This window comes from Plecotus auritus (genome assembly GCF_963455305.1).
Source record: "Plecotus auritus genome assembly, chromosome: 2".
NCBI classification, from domain to species: Eukaryota; Metazoa; Chordata; class Mammalia; order Chiroptera; family Vespertilionidae; genus Plecotus; species Plecotus auritus.
In genome coordinates this window covers 146788786-146808891 of record NC_137771.1, presented here as the reverse complement: position 1 = coordinate 146808891, position 20106 = coordinate 146788786, and the positions used below count along the sequence as shown (strand labels likewise).

The 20106-nt window shown below is 40.4% G+C and overlaps 2 protein-coding genes across 3 annotated transcripts in view; one reads left to right on the top strand and one right to left on the bottom strand.

The window, feature by feature from the left end:
* The window catches only part of CMSS1 (cms1 ribosomal small subunit homolog), a 415355-nt gene that overhangs the window by 136672 nt on the left and 258577 nt on the right, over nt 1-20106 (top strand). The window lies entirely within an intron of this gene.
* Nucleotides 1-20106, bottom strand: part of FILIP1L (filamin A interacting protein 1 like) — a 337453-nt gene that overhangs the window by 128422 nt on the left and 188925 nt on the right. Inside the window, exons 2-3 of the mRNA XM_080654113.1 lie at nt 2069-2317; nt 1161-1334 (exon numbers count right to left, since the gene is read on the bottom strand). Of these exons, the coding sequence (XP_080510239.1) occupies nt 1161-1334; nt 2069-2311 (417 nt within the window). The 5' untranslated portion in view covers nt 2312-2317. The remainder of the gene's footprint in view (nt 1-1160; nt 1335-2068; nt 2318-20106) is intronic.

Here is a 20106-nt window from a genome sequence, read left to right as displayed (position 1 = left end):
TAAGATTTCAAAGGAAAATAGAAGAATAAAGTAAGGATGTCAAAGAGTTTCAGAAATGTCAGCAAGTAAAAGAGAAAGCAGTACCGCATCTTTGTGCAGTGGTGGACCTGTTAGTACTGCTCATCTTTGCTGTTGTCAGTGCTGGCACGTGTGGTGGTGAGAGGTCTCTGCTGCCATTAAACTTGCAAAGGAAAAGGAGGATATGCACTCATCTAAAATACATGTTTTTTCTAAACTCTTTTTCTTGGGCAGATCTTTAGATCATTTCTATTCATGTTCAAAATTTCTATGACATAATACCTTAGTGTTTTCAAAGAAATTAATCTCTATGGTTGAACTTTATCTGTTTTTTTTTTGTTTGTTTTTTTAATACCTGAGGACATGTTTTTTTGTTGCTGTTTTTTTTACTTTAGAGAGAAGGGAGGGAGAGGGGGAATGTGAGAGTGAAACATCGATCAGTTGCTTTCTGCACGTACCCAGGTATGGAACTGCAACCTGACCAGGGATGGAACCCTCAACCTGGGTATCTATCCTAGCAGTGAATCAAACCCTCGACCTTTTGATGTATGGGCAATGCTCCAACCAACTTTGCCGTACTGGCGAGAGCATACTTCATCTTTTTTTTTTTTTTATTGTAACCTAAATAGCATTCAAGTCCCCCAAAAGAAGTTCAGACAGACCCGTGTGTGTGTGTGTGTGTGTGTGTGTGTGTGTGGAGAGAGAGAGAGAGAGAGGGAGGGAGGGAGGGAGGGAGAAAGTGAGAAGAAACAGAGAGAAATTCTCTTGCATTTGTTAGGTTTCAGTTTGGTGTCAAGAAGCAAACCTAAATAAAATTAAAAAGAAAGAAATCAATGTCCATAACCAAAAAAATAAATAAATATGTTCTTTAAAAGTCAACAATAAAGAGTTCTGCTTCCAGAAAAAAAAAAAAAGAAGAAGTAAAACTAATAAAAACATCCTGGCCATGATTTATTCTCTTTTTCTTTCCTGTAGAACATGTAGTATTTATCTACTTTGGGTAGATTTTAAATGTTTTAGAATGCTAAACTTTAAGTAATCAAAAAGGAGTTGTGTGTCATGTTCAACTGCCAGGCCTAGTGCTTAGCTAGCTTGTGAACTTCTTCCACCTCCCAGGTGCACACCCCTGATATGGCACATACCTCAGTCATTGGTCTCTCATAGATGTCGTCCTGCCAAGGGGCAGATTTGGCTTGGAAAGCATCTCGCTGAAGAGCCTCTAACACCTTTTTTGGAGTGACAAACCCATACTGAGCTTCCAGCGAAGCCAAGTCCATTTTTTCAGCCTTTAAAATGCTTATGACTTCATCTCGAGCCTGAAGCAACAAAAGGCATTTCAGAAAGCCATTTTATCTACCAGCAGTCTCCAAAAGTGATTTCTTATTTGAGTTGAGTATTTTTTATTTCACTTTCAAATATAATCAAATTATATTTAGTTATAGTACCTTTTAGAAAAAGTAGCAAAACTATGTCCCTTCATTCTTCTTACAATCTAATTACATATTAATAATGTTTTAAAAAGTCATCACTATACAACTTGAGAGAACCTACATTTTTTATTGTGTTTGACAAGCAGATAATATGATACCCCTCAATGGACTGGCATTTGCTAGTACATTTTCAGGGTTAGGAAGTAAGAGTCTCTTATATGTGTAGCAGCTGTTTTTAGTTTTTTTATGTAGGTTAATGATGCCAGGGCAAGTCTAAGAGCCAGTTCACATCAGGTACAAAAACACTTACTGTTATTTAAACCAATCCAGAAGTCAGCTGGCATTGTTGGTACCTATACGTGCCTGTGCACCGAAGCTTGTGAGCAGCATGAACAGAGGATATGACCTTTCATAACCTGCATGCCATTCGCATGTCATACAACAGCCCTTTTAGATGTGATTAATTGCCCTTCAAGTTGGCAGAGGAGAATTGTGTGTATGTGTACTTACACTTTCTTTCATGTACAGACAAGTATGGACCATAGATAAATATATTTATATATACACACCAAATTCACAAGCAGCCTTCCCTTTAGGGGTTTAATTCGAAATCAGCTGACCTGCAGTTCTCCTTCCAGAATGCTTAGAAGAAATAATAGGTCATCTCTTGAGAGGTCTTTTCCTTGGTGGCCATTACCACTGTGTGATGTAGGATGTAGAAGGATTGCATTCGACTCACTGGTGGTGTCTTTGTCTTGCTGTTTCTGCTTCATGTCTTCAGGAGCTTGGAAACTGTGGTCTTTACTGTGTCTTGGAAATTGCTTTAGGGCTGAGCCCTCTGTGTCACTGCTTCTGGAACGCATTCTTTACTGATTGGAAAGAAGGAAGATAATTTGTAACTCTTAATGAAAGTGGAATTTTTAATAAGGGCACCTATTACTGCTTTAACAAGTCTGCACTCTTGTATTTACTGCAGCCAAAGACTCAAAACCTTTCTAAAGTCTACAGCAGAGAACAGCATTAGCAGATGCATAAATCAGTCTTATTTACTCTTCTGTTTTTGAAAAGAACATTTTTAAAAAATGTGTTCTGCTTTGATTAAGGCCACTTATGTCCATGGGTAAACAGACTATATTTGAAGTTCATCTGCCAAACATTCAACCTCAGGGTCCCAGGTCATACCTCCAACCATGGCCTAAGTGCTTACTTAAGTTAAGACATACTTAACATAACTGTAAAATGACAAATAGGCTAATTGTTCTAACTTTCTGCAGATTCACATTATGGTATTTCCTTTGCATATTTTTTTTTATTTTCTTAGCCTTAGGACATTAAGATAGAATTATTGCTACAAAATACTTTGGGTTATTTTGTTGTGATGGCAGAGTCTTAATATTAAAGGAATGAGGGCTTGGTGCCTGGCTGTATCCCTGACCTTCTGCTAAAATTCCAGATCTATCCTTGGATAAGTAAACAGTTATATTTAGGACCCCTCATCTCCTATAGTTGTTGATCATTATAGAAACAAAATAATATTATTTGAGGGATACATTAGCTCTACATCTGATTACAGGCAGTCCTCAGGTTATGTTGGACTCGACTTAACGTCATTTCATGGTTACATAGCCATCTCCCATTTATTTATAAAAAAAAAAAAGTTCCGTCATTTCGATACATATTGTGCTTTATGTTTTTTATTATTTATTTAACACAAGTAAAAGTCAGGAATTATCTTTCTTTTAAATTTTTTTTACTGTTTCACTTCATTTCTGCTGTGTATGTGCTCCATGTGAGTGACGCAGGTGCTTATGTAGGTGGGTTCCAACTTACGGCGAAAATCGAGTTACGTTGCGCTGTAGAAACGGATCTCCGATGTAACCCAAGGACTGCCTGTATATGATTATCCGAAGTAATTTATAATAGCAAGATAAATTGGTCTACCTTTGAAATTTCTCATGAAAAGATATTAATTAAGCTTATAGTCTGCTTCATTAATGTACAGATTATTAATTTTACTCAGCCCTACAAATCATGAAACTTTAATCATCATTAATGTTTTACTTTTAGTTTTTAATAATATTTCTTTAAAAATCTGAAAGAACTGAAGTATACAGCAAAGTATGGAAAATATAGTGAACCACTACATGCTATCATACAAGTTTATAAAATCTTAATTTACTATATACATTAGGAAATATTTTTAAGTAAAATATTATAGATACAGTTGCAGCCCCTTACATATCTCTTCCTTAATCTACTCTCTACTCTTTCCACCCCAGAAATAATGATCTTTAATTTGGCATGTATCATACACATGCATGTTTTATACTTTTTAAAACATGTATACATATTGCTGACCAATATATAGTATTTCTTTGTATATTTCTAAACTTTGTATGAATAACATTGGTTATATCTTTCTAAAACATGCCTTTTCATCATATACTAGAGGTCCGGTGCATGACATTCATGCACTGGCAGGGGGTGTCCCTCAGCCCAGCCTGCACCCTCTCCAATCTGGGACCCCTCGGGGGATGTCCAACTGCTGGTTTAGAAATAGAAACAAAATAATATAATATTTGAGGGATACATTAGCTCTACATCTGATTACAGGCAGTCCTCAGGTTACGTTGGACTCGACTTAACGTCATTTCATGGTTACATAGCCATCTCCCATTTATTTATAAAAAAAAAAAGTTCCGTCATTTCGACATATGTACATATTGTGCTTTATGTTTTTTATTATTTATTTACCACAAGTAAAAGTCAGGAATTATGTTTCTTTTAAAGATAATCCCCTGTGGGATCGGGCCTAAATGGGCAATAGGACATCTCTCTCACAATCTGGCTCCCAACCGCTGGCTCCCAACCGCTCGCCTGCCTGCCTGCCTGCCTGCCTGCCTTATTGCCCCTAACCTCTTCTGCCTGCCAGCCTGATCACCCCCTAACCACTCCCCTGCCAGCCTGATCGACGCCTAACTGCTCCCCTGCCGGCCTAATTGTCCCCAACTTCCCTCCCCTTCCAGCCCAGTCGCCCCTAACTGCCCTCCCCTGCCAGCCTGGTCACCCCTAACTGCCCTCCCCTGCTGGCCTGGTTTTCCCCAACTGCCCTCCCCTGCCAGCCTGGTCCCCCGCAACTGCCCTCCCCTGCAGACCATCTTGTGGCGGCCATCTTTGACCATATGGGGGTGGCGATCTTATGTGAGGGCATGAGGGTCAATTTGCATATTGCCTCTTTATTATATAGGATTCTTCCTTGTTCCATTTTACTTTTGTTTATGTGTTTTGATAGCTTTATACTATTTCATTATATGAATAGTCTGCCATTTACTTATATGTTTTACTATTGATAGAAATTAAAATAGTTTACATTTTTTTTCCATATTAGAAAAAATGCTGCTTTGAACATTCTCGTACATTTTTTTCTTGTGTACATTTAGTTCTCTACGGAATATTCTTTAGGGAATAGGATTGTAATTTTTGGAATTTGAGTATGTGTGTTCTCAACAGTACTAGGGATTATTGCTCTCCTAAATAGAATGCCAATTTATAGCAGAGTGTGAGAGTTCTCATTGCTCCATATCTTCATCAACACTTGCTGTTATTGAATTTACAATGTTCCCCAGTTTGATAAGTAAAATTTTAAATTTTCACCCTGTAATTATTAGTGAGATGAACATCCTTTTCTGTGTTGGGTTTCTTTATAAATTGCTTATTTTCATCGTCTCTGCACATTTTTTGGGGTATTTGTTGTCTTTTTATGGATTTGTAGGAATTAATTACATATTCTATAAATTACTGTTCTGTTGATTAAATGTTTCGCTGTTATCTTTTTTAGTCTGTATCTTGTTTTTCACTTTACTATTCTTTTATGGTATAGGACTTTTAAATTTTAACTTAGTTAAATTTATAAATTTTTAAGTCAGTTTCTTTAAAAAAAATTACTTTGTATTGGAAACCAAAACTTGAACAGTGACACTATAAAAGGGTGTTAAAACCATGGATTCTGGAACCACACTGCCTGAGCTGAAATCCATTAGTTATTGGCTATAAAACTTTGGGCAAGTTAGTTAATATTTCTGTGCTTCAGTTTTTTAATCTGTAAAATGGGGATAATAGTAGTGTAGTATGATTGTAACCTAAAGTTGCTGTGAGGATTAAAAGTGAACACATGTCAAATATTTGCAACATGGGTGGTACAAAATTAGCACTCAACAAACGTTATCTATTATCTATACTAATAATAGAGGAATATGCAAATTGTCTGGGACACCATCACAGTAACAGTAATGACCGAACAGCAGGCTGTGTGGGGCAACAAGCCCAGCAGGGGCGTTAGTGAAGGATGACCAAACGACTGAACATCAGGCTGCTTGAGGCAACAAGGCCGGCAGGGGGGTTAGTGAGGGTTATCCAAATGACTGAACAGCAGGCTGTGTGGGGCAGCCAGGCCTGCAGGGGGGATAGTGAGGGATGACCAAATGACTGAACAGCAGGCTGTGTGGGGCGACCAGGCTGGCAGGAGGGGCAGTTGGGGGCAAACAGGCCAGCAGGGAGGGCAGTCGGGGACGATCAGGCCTGCAGGGGGGCAGTTGGGAGTGACCAGGCCTGCAGGGGAGGGCAGTTGGGTGCGACCAGGCCAGCAGGGGAAGGCAGTTGGGAGCAACCAGGCCAGCAGGGGGAGGGCAGTTGGGGGCGACCAGGTCTTCAGGGGAGGGCAGTTGGGAGTGATCAGGCCGGCAGGGGAGGGCAGTTGGGGGCAATTGGGCCGGCAGGGGAGGGCAGTTGGGGGCGATCAGACCAGCAGGGGAGCAGTTAGGTGTCAATCAGGCTGGCAGGGGAGTGGTTAGGGGGTGATCAGTCTGGCAGGCAGAAGCGGTTAGGGGCAGTCAGGCCCACAGGCAGGTGAGCGGTTAGGAGCCAGCAGTCCTGAATTGTGAGGGGATGTCCCACTGCCAGTTTAGGCCTGATCCCAGATTGGAGAGGGTGCAGGTCGGTATGAGGGACACCCCCCCCCCCCATGCACGAATGTCATATACCGGGCCTCTAGTTATTAATATTACTAGAGGCCCGGTGCATGACATTCGTGCATGGAGGACGGGGGTCCCTCAGCCTGGCCTAGGCCCTCTTGCAGTCCGGGACCCCTCAGGGGTTATCTGACTGCCGGCTTGGGGAGCGGGCCTGTGGAAGCGGGAGAGGCTCCCGCCACTATCGCTGCACTCACCCACCATGGACCCAGCTTCTAGCTGAGCAGCGCTCCCCTTGTGGGAGCACACTGACCACCAGGGGGCAGCTCCTACATTGAGCTTCTGCCCCCTGGTGGTCAGTGCAAGTCATAGCGACCGGTCATTCCGCTATTTGGTCATTTTGCATATTAGCCTTTTAGTATATAGGACTACAGGCCCAGTGCACAAATTCGTGCACCTTGAAAGGAACTGTGGGCTGCAAGGCTGTGGTGGGCACAGGGGCAGATCTCAGCACATCCTCTGCACTCCCACCCGGCCCCTCGTGCTGCAGACCTTGGTCTCATGTCTGCCAGCAGCCCTTCTCCCACCGCTCCTGCTTCCACGCGCTGACGGCGCTGGCCCCACTCACACACACTGACAACGCGGAGTGATTGAGGCCAGCACCAGCAGCAGGTGAGAGCAGGGCCAGCGCCATCAGTGGGTGCAAGCGGCAGCTGCTGCCTCAATTGCCCCTCAGGAGCAGAGAGAGATGGAGAAGCCCTTAGGGGCAATCAAGGCCAGCACTGGGTGCTGGCAGTGGGTGCGAGTGGCGGCTCCGGTGGCAGGTGCGAGCGGGGCCAGTGCCAGCAGTAGGTGCAAGTGCCAGGCAGGACCATGGTGCGTGGGAGCAAAGAATTTTCAGTAACCACCAGAGGCTTGCCCCAATGACAGTGACCAGCGCCTCACCTTGGTCTGGCACCCACGCTCACCTGTTCCACCATCCTGCCACAGCCGACGCCCGCCATGCTCCGCACCTGCCCCCTGGTGGTCAGCACACATCATAGCAACTGGTTGTTCAGTTGTTCGGCTGTTCGGTCTATTTGCATATTAGCTTTTTATTATATAGGATTATTAATTTATTTTTATTCTTAAAAATTTTACAGTGAATCTATATGACCTTTATAGTTTTGGGGAATACTCAAGAAGAAAAACAAGTTTATTTGATTATTTCTGTTATTAAATGAGATATGAGACATGATTACAGGGGGGAAAATGATTAAAAGAATGACTTTGTGTCTTTGCTGGGTTCCCTGTTAAGAAGTGATTCTTCCCACCAGTCTCAGCTTGCTGGCACCACTTGAAAGACCCGAGTGTCTGGTCTTGAGGACATCACAGCCAGCCAGCTAGGCCTCCACTCATCCCTCTCCTCATCCTTCAACAAGCATTTGTTGGAAGCCCACTATGTGTCATGCACTAAGTTGGTTATTTATGGTGTGGCTTCCTTAATTCCCTTAACACAATGACACACTTTTATTCCAAAGATTTATGGAAATAGTTTCTAAAACTATGAGGTCATGAGAAGTGCACTAAACTAGACAGAAGTCAAAGGAAAATAATTCTGCCCACTGTGGGACTTACTTAAGACACTGACCCTCTCTGGGCCCAGTAGCCTGATCTGTGAAGTGAGGCACATGGGGAGATGATCTCTGTGACCTTTCTTCTCTATGATATGTAACAATTTTTGCCATTGTGCTTTGCTTCTAGCATAGGATTATCAGTAGTGTATTTAGAAGAGATGGATTTGTGAGTCTGCATCTTACAGGAAATCCATAGAAATCTAAATGCTGCACTTGAATATTTAGTAAACCTTTGTCTGATGATTTCCACCAAGAGAGAGATTACATTTTCAAAAAACAGTGCTTCAGGAAAAAATCCCCAGTAATAATTTCCAGCTAAGAATTCTTTTACAGCCTCACTATTATCAGGCTGTAAAAGCAGAACTTGAAGGTGTTTATTGTCTTACATGCTTATTATTTACATGTTTTATTTGTCAGTAATACACCAATTATCAACAGATACTAGTAAGCCACTTTGCCTTGAAGTTATACTATCCTTCTGGAGAAATTGATTAACAGTCACTTTCAAAATGTTAACAAGTCTCATAATGTATTTGCTCTATAATCCATACTCTTCTCACTTCCCTCCATCAAACATTTATTCTATTAGACATGAGAGATAGAAAAATGGTGGTGGTAGTGATGATGGTAGTGTGTGTGTGTGGGGGGGGGGGGCGGGGGGAGGGTGGAAATGATGATTATAGGTAATACTTATGAGTGCTTACTATGGTGCCAGGCATTCTTTGAAGCATTTGTCATGTATTAACTCATTTCTAGTCTCATAGCAACCCTATGAGGTAGGGAATAATTGTTATCTCCAATTACAGCAAAGAAGTGAAAGCACAGATTACTTACTGAAGGTTGCACAGCTAATAAGTGTTAGAACTGGGATTTGAATCCAGGCAACCTGGCTCCAGAACATGTACTTTTAAAAATCATGCCATAATGCCATTATGCTGTACTGTCAAAGACAGATGGTTACAGATACCCTGTCTGAAAAGTGCTTATAGCCTTGCCGAAGTAACTGTTTATCAATAACAGTACAGACGAACAATGGTCTGTGACAATAGCTATCACTGACTATTTCTTAGGTAGCTAGGGAAAGATTCATGTATCTGAGAAAAGCAAGGCATAGAAGAAATTATTTTTGTGTGAGGGTACAAGGTTGAGGATATGTGGGAGCTAAAACTATAGAAAACCATATAATGTATATATTTATGTGTTTATAAGTAATGTTCATGTACTATCTATACTAATAAAAGGGTAATATGCTAATTAGACCAGGTGGACTGGACATCTTCTGGACGTCCAACTTCCTTCCGGACAGTTAGGGGGCGACCAGGCTGGCAGGAGGGCATTTAGGGGGCAACCAGGCCAGCAGGGGCGCAGTTGGGGGCGACCAGGCCGGCAGGAGGGCAGTTGGGGGGCAACCAGGCTGGCAGAGGGGTAGTTGGGGGGTGACCAGGCCGGCAGGGGGGCAATTGTGGGGTGACCAGGTCAGCAGGGTGGCAGTTGCGGGGCCAGCAGGCAGGCGAGCGGTTAGGAGCCAGCGGTCCCGGATTGTGAGAGGGATGTCCCTGATTGGAGAGGGTGCAGGCCGGGCTGAGGGACCCCACCCCCATGCACGAATTTTGTGCAACAGGCCTCTAGTCATATATAATACTAGTGACCCAGCGCACAAAATCGCGCGAGACCCAGGACCCCGCCCATGCCGCGGGATGGCCCCAAGTCCCGGAGTGCTGCCCCGATGCACCGCCAGGCTTCAACTCCTCCGGGCCACGCAGAGGAGCCGCGGGACCCGCCTCCTTCAGGCCTTGCGGAGGAGCCACCGGGACCCGCCTCCTCCGTGCCGCACAGAGGAGCCGCTGGGACCCACCTCCTGGTGATGGATTGTGACAGCGTGAGGGCATCATGGCGTGACGGCTTGAGGACCACATAGGCTTTTATTAGTAAGATATGCTATGTACCTTATGAAACCATGTAGATAGTGTACCTTATGAAAACATGTGAAGAATCAAACAGGAAAAATATTTACTAAAAATAAGTTATCTTATTCTTTTTCTCTCACCTCACTAGATTGTCTTGTATATTCCAGAAAGACCCTTGCTCTGGCTTTTGTAGAAATATGGAAGATTGTTAACATAGATTATATATATATATTTTTTTCTTATTTTATTTATTTATTTAGTGTTTTTTTTAATTCTCACCTGAGGATATTTTTTCCATTGATTTTTAGAGAGACTGGAAGGGAGTGGGAGGGACACAGAGAGAGAAACACATCGATTGGTAGAGGTAGAGGTATGTGCCCTTGACCAAAATCGAACCTGAGACCCTTTAGTCCACAGGCCAAGGCTCTATCCACTGAGCCATACCAGCTAGGGCAGATTAGGTATATTTATTTTTTTTAATTTCTTTATTGATTATAGTGTTACATATGTGTCCTTATTACCCCATTACTCCCTCCATCCCCCCCCCTCTGACCTCACCCCCCTGTTGTCTGTGTCCATTGGTTAGGCTTATATGCATGCATACAAGTCCTTTGGTTGATCTCTCCCCTTTACCCCCACCCTCCCTACCTTCCCCCTGAGGTTTAATGGTCTGATCAATGTTTCTCTGTCTCTGGATCTATTTTTGTTCATCAGTTTATGTTGTTCATTATATTCCATAAATGAGTGAGATCATGTGATATTTATCTTTCTCTGCCTGGCTTATTTCACTTAGCATAATGCTCTCCAGTTCCATCCATGCTGTTGCAAATGGTAAGAACTCATTTTTTACCACAGCGTAGTATTCCATTGTGTAGATGTACCACAGTTTTCTAATCCACTCATCTGCTGATGAACATTTAGGCTGTTTCCAAATCTTAGCTATGGTGGATTGTGCTGCTATGAACATAGGGGTGCATATGTCCTTTCTAATTGGTGTTTCTAGTTTCTTGGGATATATTCCTAGAATTGGGTCAAATGGGAGTTCCATTAGTAGTTTTTTGAGGAAACTCCATACTGTTCTCCACAGTGGCTGCACCAGTCTGCATTCCCACCAGCAGTGCACAAAGGTTCCTTTTTCTCCGCATCCTCGCCAACACTTGTCGTTTGTTGATTTGTTGATGATAGCCATTCTGACAGGCGTGAGATGGTACCTCATTGTCGTTTTGATTTGCATCTCTCGGATGATTAGTGACTTTGAGCATGTTTTCATATGCCTCTTGGCCTTCCTTCTGTCTTCTTTCAAAAAGTATCTATTTAGGTCCGTTGCCCATTTTTTGATTGGGTTGTTTATCTTCCTTTTGTTGAGTTGTATGAGTTCCCTGTAGATGTTGGAGATTAAGCCCTTATCGGTGATAACACTGGCAAATATGTTCTCCCAGGATTAGATATATTTAAAACAGATAAGTATTGCATGCCACTTAATTTTTAGTTCACATATGAAGGACAGGGCTAGGGCTATCAATGTATTCCATTCAATATTATTAATATTCATTTATGCCTCTCATGGTGTATCTGACCTGGTGCTTCATACATAATGGGTATTCAACAAGGCTGGTTTGCTCCTGCTACTTTGTGGCCTAAGCCAAAACTTAGGTAGAGCCTAAACAACAATGGCTCAAAATTCTGAGTCACTCTGCAATTTCAGTCATCCTGCAGCTCAGCTGAGCTGAATGGTCTGGGATGGGCTCACTCACATATCTGACTGCCAGTTAGTTAGTCTGGGTCATCTCATCTCTGCTCTACAAAGATTCTGAACCTCTGGTAGTCTTTCCCACATGGTGGTCTCAGAGCAGCATTCCAAGAATGTAAGAGCAGAAACTCCAGGGTTTCATTTTTATTAGTGAAAGAAGATTACAAGGTTAGCCCCAATTCAAGATGTGGAGAAATAGATTCCGCTTCTTAATGGAAGGAGCTTCAAGGTTACATTGCAGAAGAATGTAAAGAGTTAACTGCAGCCCTAGCCGGTTTGGCTCAGTGGATAAAGTGTCGGCCTGCAGACTGAAGGGTCCCAGGTTCGATTCCAGCCAAGGGCACATGCCTGGGTTGTGAGCTCCATCCCCAGTAGGGGGCGTGCAGGAGGCAGCCAATTAATGATTCTCTCTCATCATTGATGTTTCTATCTCTCTGTCCTCTCCCTTCCTCTCTAAAATCAATAAAAATATATATTTAAAAAGAGTTAACTGCAGACATTTTTGTTAAACTAGGTATACCACACCTACAGATTCATGTTTCTATAAAAATCCAATAAAAGTCTAGTTTAAAAGAGGGATAAAATCTATTTGGTTCTTTACTTCGTTTAGTTTCCTAGAAGTATAAGTTTATTTTTATGATTTATATTATGCATTACTATGCTTTTCTCTTATCTACATATTCATATGTGGAACAGTAGCCTACTGACAAGAATCATCTTGTATTCTGTTGCTAATTAGTAAGTATTTCTCTGCCACCACTAATTTTATCTATTGTATGCCTTCCAGAATTCCAGGGTAAGGTAAAGTAAGCTCTATTTAGCAGGGTAGGTTGCTAAGCTTTGCTCATAAGTCAGGCCCTTTCCTTTGAATTGAAGGCAACCCTAAACTGATGCAGAAAACCAAATGGAACTCTCTATATCCTAGCTTCCCTTGCCTCACTCTTAAAGTGGGTTAGGTGAAATCTGCCAGGAGAGAGCAAGTCATTTGCCAATGATGGTATTTATATTTTTAAAAAGCATGATCTGAAACATTTTTATACTGTGTTTATTCTTTTTAAAGTGATTAGAGTTTTTCTGAGACTACCATTCCTCTTTGGGGCTAGAATAGTAGCATCAACATTCTTGCTGGCATGCATGTTGGATTTATGAACAGACCCATCGTGTGCAGAACTCTGGTCCACTGGAGAGTGTGTGTTTCCCCATGTTTACAGTGGTGGGGTTTCCTTGCCCTTCTGCCAACAACCACAAAATGATCAGCAATTAACTATCTAGAGAAAGAAAACAAAGACATGAATTCCATGACACTCTTATACTTTGTATTATCAATTACTTCATTGTTTCTCTTGGCAAATTTTTAATGCATCTGTGCTTGGCCCACAGGTGCATACTGAGAAAAAAGAAAAAATTCATAATAGCAGCAGTGGTTTTAGATTTTCAGGTTACAAGAAAAAGAGAAAAAAGGATGGAAAGTTGCTTTTGTTTATATTAAATAATGATGCCTTACTCTTTTCATAAAGTGCCGGCAGTGACGTATGCCTGATGGTTTTGCAAGGAGAAAAACTGCTTAGTTGTCAGTTTAACACAGCCGAATGTGTGTTTTATCAGTGACTAGCATAGCCATAGAATGGCAGCCTTCAGGAGTATAAGAGAGCGCTAAACTGGGAATCAGGAAACCTGGCTTCTGATCCCTGGCTCTGCATTTACTTAGCCAAACTCTGCGTTGTCACTATCAAATGAGGATATTGGGTTAGGTTGGCTCCACAAGGTCATTTATAATTGAAGAAGGATCTGAAGTTCTTTCCATTGACCTCTACCCTGTTCCTCATCCCTTAACAGATCCCCTGACTGCAGGATTTGGGCCTGGGACTAAATGATCTCGGCAGCCCTGGGACTTCCCGCTTTAGAATTCTGTGATTCCCTGTTGTCTAGTCTCTATGGATACAAGTGCAGCTGGCCCTGAGAGGAGATTCTTCTTTGTTTTTCTATGTGGTAAAAAACACTAGTCAGTTTTTCTTGGGTTTAAGCTGTTTGGAATTGTGGTGGACCTTGGTAAGGATGTGTCCATGCTGGAGAAGGACTAGTAAAGAAATTGCAATTATTTACTTAATTTAGTTAACAGGAAATGACCAAATGTAAATAGCAGCCTATTCTACTTATTCAACACGCACACGCGCACACACACACACACACACACACACACACACACACACACACACGCAGCTAACTCCTTACTAAAAGTTAAAATTTCTTGCCCTAGCCAGTTTGGCTCAGTGGATAGAGTGTCAGCCTGCAGACTAAAGGGTCCCGGGTTCGATTTCAGTCAAGGGCACATGCCCGGGTTGCGGGCTCGATCCCCAGTAGGGGGAGTGCAGGAGGCAGCCAATCAATGATTCTCTCATCATTGATGTTTCTATCTCTCTATCCCTCACCCTTCCTCTCTGAAATCAATAAAAATATATTTTAAAATTTTTTCTTAATTATTCTTTATTAATTTTACATATCAAAAATTGCTTTTTGTACATAATCGGGTACTGTTAGACCCAATTTAGTCTGTATGTACCTGTTTGTTTTCCTGTTTGAATGGTGGAAAGGAAGATGTTTTTATATAAGGAACTTCAGAAAGCCTCAAGGAAAAAAGTTGTTTTGGGACTTGATCATTTACTATGATATTGACATAGCCAATCAAAATTACTTTGATTCAAGAATAAAATAATAGTAATAATGACAGCTTTCATTTCTTTAGTACTTACCAATATGCCTTTTCTAAATGCTTTCCTTTGATTAACTCATTTAGCCTTCACAAACATTTATCCTTATTTTGAAGAGGAGGAAACTGAGCCTTGTAGCTATTAAATAACTTGATGAAGGTCATATTGCTAGAAAATGGCAAAGCTGGGTCTTAACTTGGACAGTCTGGCTCCAGAGTCCAGCAAATAATTATGCTGAATCTACTTAGGGTCTTATAAGAAGGCATACATAAGGAAGAATCCTGATTCAGCATTATTAATCAACAAACACATATGAAGCACCTACTATGTCAATTATCATGCTAGACAATTTGTACTAGCTTTTTTCATATCTGGATTAATGTCCTATTTATTGATATGGGTATTTAATGTCCTATTTATTGATATGGGTATTTATTGTCCCATTTACTGATATGGGTATTTAATGTCCCATTTATTTATATGGGTACAGTTAAGTCTGGGTACCCAGAATTACGCAAAAATCTGGATAACATGAATTCACTGGCCCTTTCAGCAATTGATCTATTCAGTAAAGATGTTTTGTTTTCATGCATTATTTATGTGCAGAAAATTATTTGAATGGATTGTTATTTTTTATCAACCCTTTTGCTGGCATCGAGGGGTGGCAAGAAGCATAGCATAATGGAAAGAGTATGAGATTGTGAAATTAGATGGAACTTTGCTTAAATCAGGGTTTCAGTCTGTTAGCTATGTGTTCTTGAACAAGTTACTAAACCTCCCTGAGCCTTCAGATGTAAAATAGAAATAATGGTTCCTGGTCATAGGTGTATTGTTTGCGCCGTGTGAGCATAGGGCCCCTTTTGTTCATATTTATATCTGCAGTGTCTGACAGAGTTGGGCCTCAGCAGGAATTCACTGAAGAACTAAATTGTGTAGTTCTTAAGTAGAACTGGTTGGCTCTGAGTAGGCACTGCCTCATGGTAAAGCTGACTCATCTGTTAACCACTGGCTAGAAATTTAGAAAAATGGTACTGAGAATCTAATCATAAAAGTAGCTACTCCTCTTACCACATGCTGGACACTGTCTTAAGTGGTTTGCGTGTATTATCTCATTTAACCTTAAAGAGTTTTAGCCTGAAGTAAAGACTGGAAGAAAAAGCTTGGTAAAGGTAAATTAAGGGTGGAAATTCTAGTAGGAGATAGCAAAGACAAAGAAATTAATATCAATATTAAAATCAGGGTGATAGTGCTGGTGCCTACATAAAGTTCAGAGAGAGAGTTTGAGCGAGAGAGAGCATGTGACATGTGCTGGTGAGAAGTGACGCTAGATCCCCAAGAGTTAATAGAATCTCCAGTTAATGTCACTGAATTTTGAAAACCTTTGATCATAAATACCCTGAATTTCTGCTCTCCCTCATCCCAGCCTCCCCACTTACACCCTCACATGCATGAAATCACCCACTACACTCCTCTTTTTTATTTGAGATTTATGTGACATTTTATAAAGCAGTGTTGTTTAAACTTCGTTTGGTAGATTTTGGGAGTGAATTATTTTGATGGCAAGATGGCTGCATAATGCAGAGCCACCCGTGCTAACTGTAGGTTGCTCATCACCAAGGGACAGAGCTGGGAATGACCCAGGGCCTGAAGTTTAACGTGTTTAACATCCCACACTTTGCTGGGTTTAGGGAGCAGGCTGTCTGCTAGATTTACATTTCCACTTAGATTTTTCCCTCTCTCTGCATGGAACCATTAAGCTATAACTTAGTTCCCTAGAAGGGGAATGGAAAGAGATGTAGTAAGATTATGAGGTTCTTAGCAGAGCTGGTTGAGCTCTTAATATTAACTGTCTCATGGTAAATGTGATTCATCTATGAAAATACTGGCTATAAATAGATGTTAATAGCATTCAGTTGCAAAACAGCCAGGTTGTGCTTGCATGGCCACATTAGGAAAAAAAATTCTGTGGAGTATTTTATTTGGTTCTTCTTAAAACAAAACAAAACAAAACAAAACAAAAATTCTTTACTTTTATTGCCCTAGTCACCCACATTTGAAGATACTAAATTCAGCAATGCAGTAAAGCTATCTGATGGCTAAAAAAAGACAACACTGACAACCAGATAACCTAATTTAGCCATGGCCACCTTTATATTTTTCTTCCATTTTCAGTAAAAAATCATTGAAACATTCTCTTAATGGTATTTTTCCTTGTAGGGAGGGCATGGGTAGAGCTTCATAGAAAGTAATGAAACTTGAGGATGTGAGATTCAGATTTGTATTCCCAAGGATTCTAGTTCTAAGAGAATGTCAAAGTTACAGAAAAAGAACAATAAAAAAATGAGGTTAGAAGGCAGTATAGTAGTCACTTCATCCATCCCCCACCCACCAGCCATTCAGTATGTTCTATGATCACCTGCTCAATTGTTACACAACGCTCAGTATCCAGAAGTGCTTCCTTGTGAGCTGAAATCCAGCTCCCAGGAACTTCATTCATTTTTCCTGCTTCTGCCTCCAGAGCTAAATCAAACAAGTGCACTCTTCTTGCCACACTGTAATCCTTCAATGGGAAGGGCTCTATTTCCCTCACACCACCTAGTTTAGTCTCTCCGGCCCAGCATACAATCTCATATACACATTTTGATTATATCCTTTTAGACCTACTCTTTATTAGGCCTGGTGTTTCTCTCTTTTTTTTTAATATTTAATATTTTTGATATTTAATATTTTTTTATTTATTTCAGAGAGAAAAAGAGAGGGAGAGAGAGATAGAAACCTCAATGATGAGAGAGAATCATTGTTTGGCCACACCCATGGGGATCGAGCCCACACCCATGCCCCAACTGGGAATTGAAAACATGACCTCCTGGTTCATAGATTGATGCTGCATCACTGAGCCAAACCGTCTGGGCAGGTCTGTTGTTTCTTAAAGAAATGCATGGAGTTAGACAAAATTTTCCAGATATTAAACACAACAAAAACAGTGAATTGGTCAGAGTATACACTTAGGAGAGATCTCAGTAGTTCTTCTGATGTTCAATCTCATTGGAATTTCAAGTATAGATCTAGAAATTTGATAGTAAGCATTTCATGAAGATTTATTCCAGCTTATCAGATGAGTGCTTATAATACCTTTAATGTGAATATTGCTTGATACATCAATAGATAGGTAATTACTTGCCCCGTGTTCAATATAAATTTGAGATTCAGAAAGCTTAAATAAATTTGGCTGATAAACCTTGGAACAGAGATGAAAAAAATTAGGAATTCTGATGCCTCTTTCTTTCCAGGCTCATGCTAATAAAAACTCATACTTTTTTATTTTTCCTGAATATATTCTTTGGTTACTTGTCCATTAAGTATGCCATTCAGAGAAACTGCTAGGCTGTAGATACAGAATAAACAGCCTGCCAATGAGGTCTAATAGAACACACTTACATCATGTCTTTTCTTAGCTGTGTGTTCTGAAGAAAGGACAAAAAGAAATGTAAAAATCTCAGAGTATAAATAGTTTATTTATCCAAGTTTTCCATTACAAATCAGTGCCTCTTTAAAGATTCTTTTCTCATTTAAGGTTGACATGGGGCTGGGAATGTTTTCCAGATCTTTGTGGAATAAACCAGAAAAAGAAAATTATTTTCATATAGTCCAAGTAGTCTTAAATTCATTTTTAAATGTAGTACTCCCAGCACTAGATCAGAGCTCTTGAAAATCATATGATTCTTTTAACAGTTTCAAACTACATTACCTTTAATATTTCTTCCAATTCTGCTCTCGTTTTTCTTAGAAGTACAGTGATATTGAGCCAGTCACTTAACCTTTCTATTCTCTTTGAATTTTTGTCCCTTCGGCTCCTGGAACCAATTGTGTTCATTCCCCTTATTCTACAACTGAGGCCCATGATCATACCCTGCCTGAACCAGCTCCAGAACCCAGGTCTCTTACCTACAGCTCTGCTGCTGTTTTCCACAGCAACACTGCATGTTCATAGGCCAACCACTGTTTTTCTAGCTCTACATAGATGTGAATCCTGAAAGGTAAAAATGCACCTTTCAGAATACCCAAACTCTTCCACAAAATTTTCTTAGCTTTCTCAATCTCTTCCTCACCCACTAGTTACCCTGAGCGTTTTTTGACCTCCTCTTGGCTAGGCCCACCCAACATAATAAAATAGCTCAGAGGTGAATAAGAGATTCAGACCTCAATAGTTCCCATCTATATATTCCAACATGACATCTTTCTTTTCTTTTATCTAACGACTGTGACCAGAATAGAGAGATTGTGTGTAACAGAGAAAATGTTGCAACTGGTAAAGTCCCTAGATAGTTCTGAGCTTTATAGCCATTTTGCTCCTTTGCCAGCATCTCTGATACACTTAGTTTATACTCAGTTTAACTGGGGAAAATTTAACTCCTTACCTCCCAGCATATAAGTGTAGTCTGACAGAGAAAAAGAAGGAAACTATAGTAAAGCTTCAATTACCTGTCAGATAATATAATTCGTACTTTATATTCTTCACATCTTTTTTGTCCACTTCAGACATATGGAGTTGGTATTATCCTCCTCATTTTACAGATGAAAAAACTGAGATGTTAGGAAACTCACAACTTAGTGTGGTAGAAATAGAAGCTCATGACTAAGTACCAGTAAATATTATTAAAAATGTCCAATATGCAAAGTGCTTTGGGAGCATTTAAAATAAAATCACGGACTTTGCCAAAGGGATTAGTGAAAGCATCTCAAAGATAAGTAGGGCCTTGAAGGATAAGATCACAGGTAGATGAAAAACACAGTATAGTGAATATAAATCATTCCTAAAGCTGAAGCAAAGGAGGTATTCATTGGTGAAAGATGAGGGTAGAAAGTATACCATGAGCACAGTTAAGGCTGTTCATCACAGAATTGTTTGTAATAGTCAAGATGAAATAACAAGTGTCCACAAATAATGAGAAATAATTAAATTAATCATGGAATATCTATATACTGACCAAATAGGCAGCAAGTAAAAGTCAAGTATTCAAAGAATATTTAATAATATGGGGAAACATTCTCAATATATAACGAGTAAAAAAAAATGAAAATATTAAGCTAATTTATTCAGTCACATTGCTTTCACATTTTGGGGCCCTTTCCAGAGGAGAGAAAATGACAAGAGAAAGCCCTGAAAGTCATCAACAAGGCCTTAGAAAGTTGCCTTGGTAGTAGTAGTTGATTGTTCATGGAATGTGAGAAAAGACAACCAAGGAAATTTAAATGTGGACTATGTATTAGAGCAGCGGTCGCCAATCTTTCAGACCTCACGAACCACCAATGGTCCACGGACCACCGGTTGGCAACTGCTGTATTAGATGATAGTAAGAAGTTCATTTTGTTAGACATGTTAATAGCATTGCATTTATGTGAGAAAATGTTCTTTTCATTTTTCTAGATACATAATGAAGTACCTAAGTGCAAAATGACATGATGTTCCAGGCTTTACTTTTATTTATTTATTTATTTATTCATTCATTCATTCATTCATTCATTCATTCATTTATATTGATTTTAGAGAGGGAGAAAGGCAGAGAAAGAGAAACATTGATGTGAGAAATACATTGATCGGTTGCCTCCACTACTGAAAATTGAACCTGGACCCTTAGGTACATGCCCTGACTCGGAATTGAACCCACGACTTTCCAGTGGGAAGGTCGATGCTTGAACCAACTGAGCA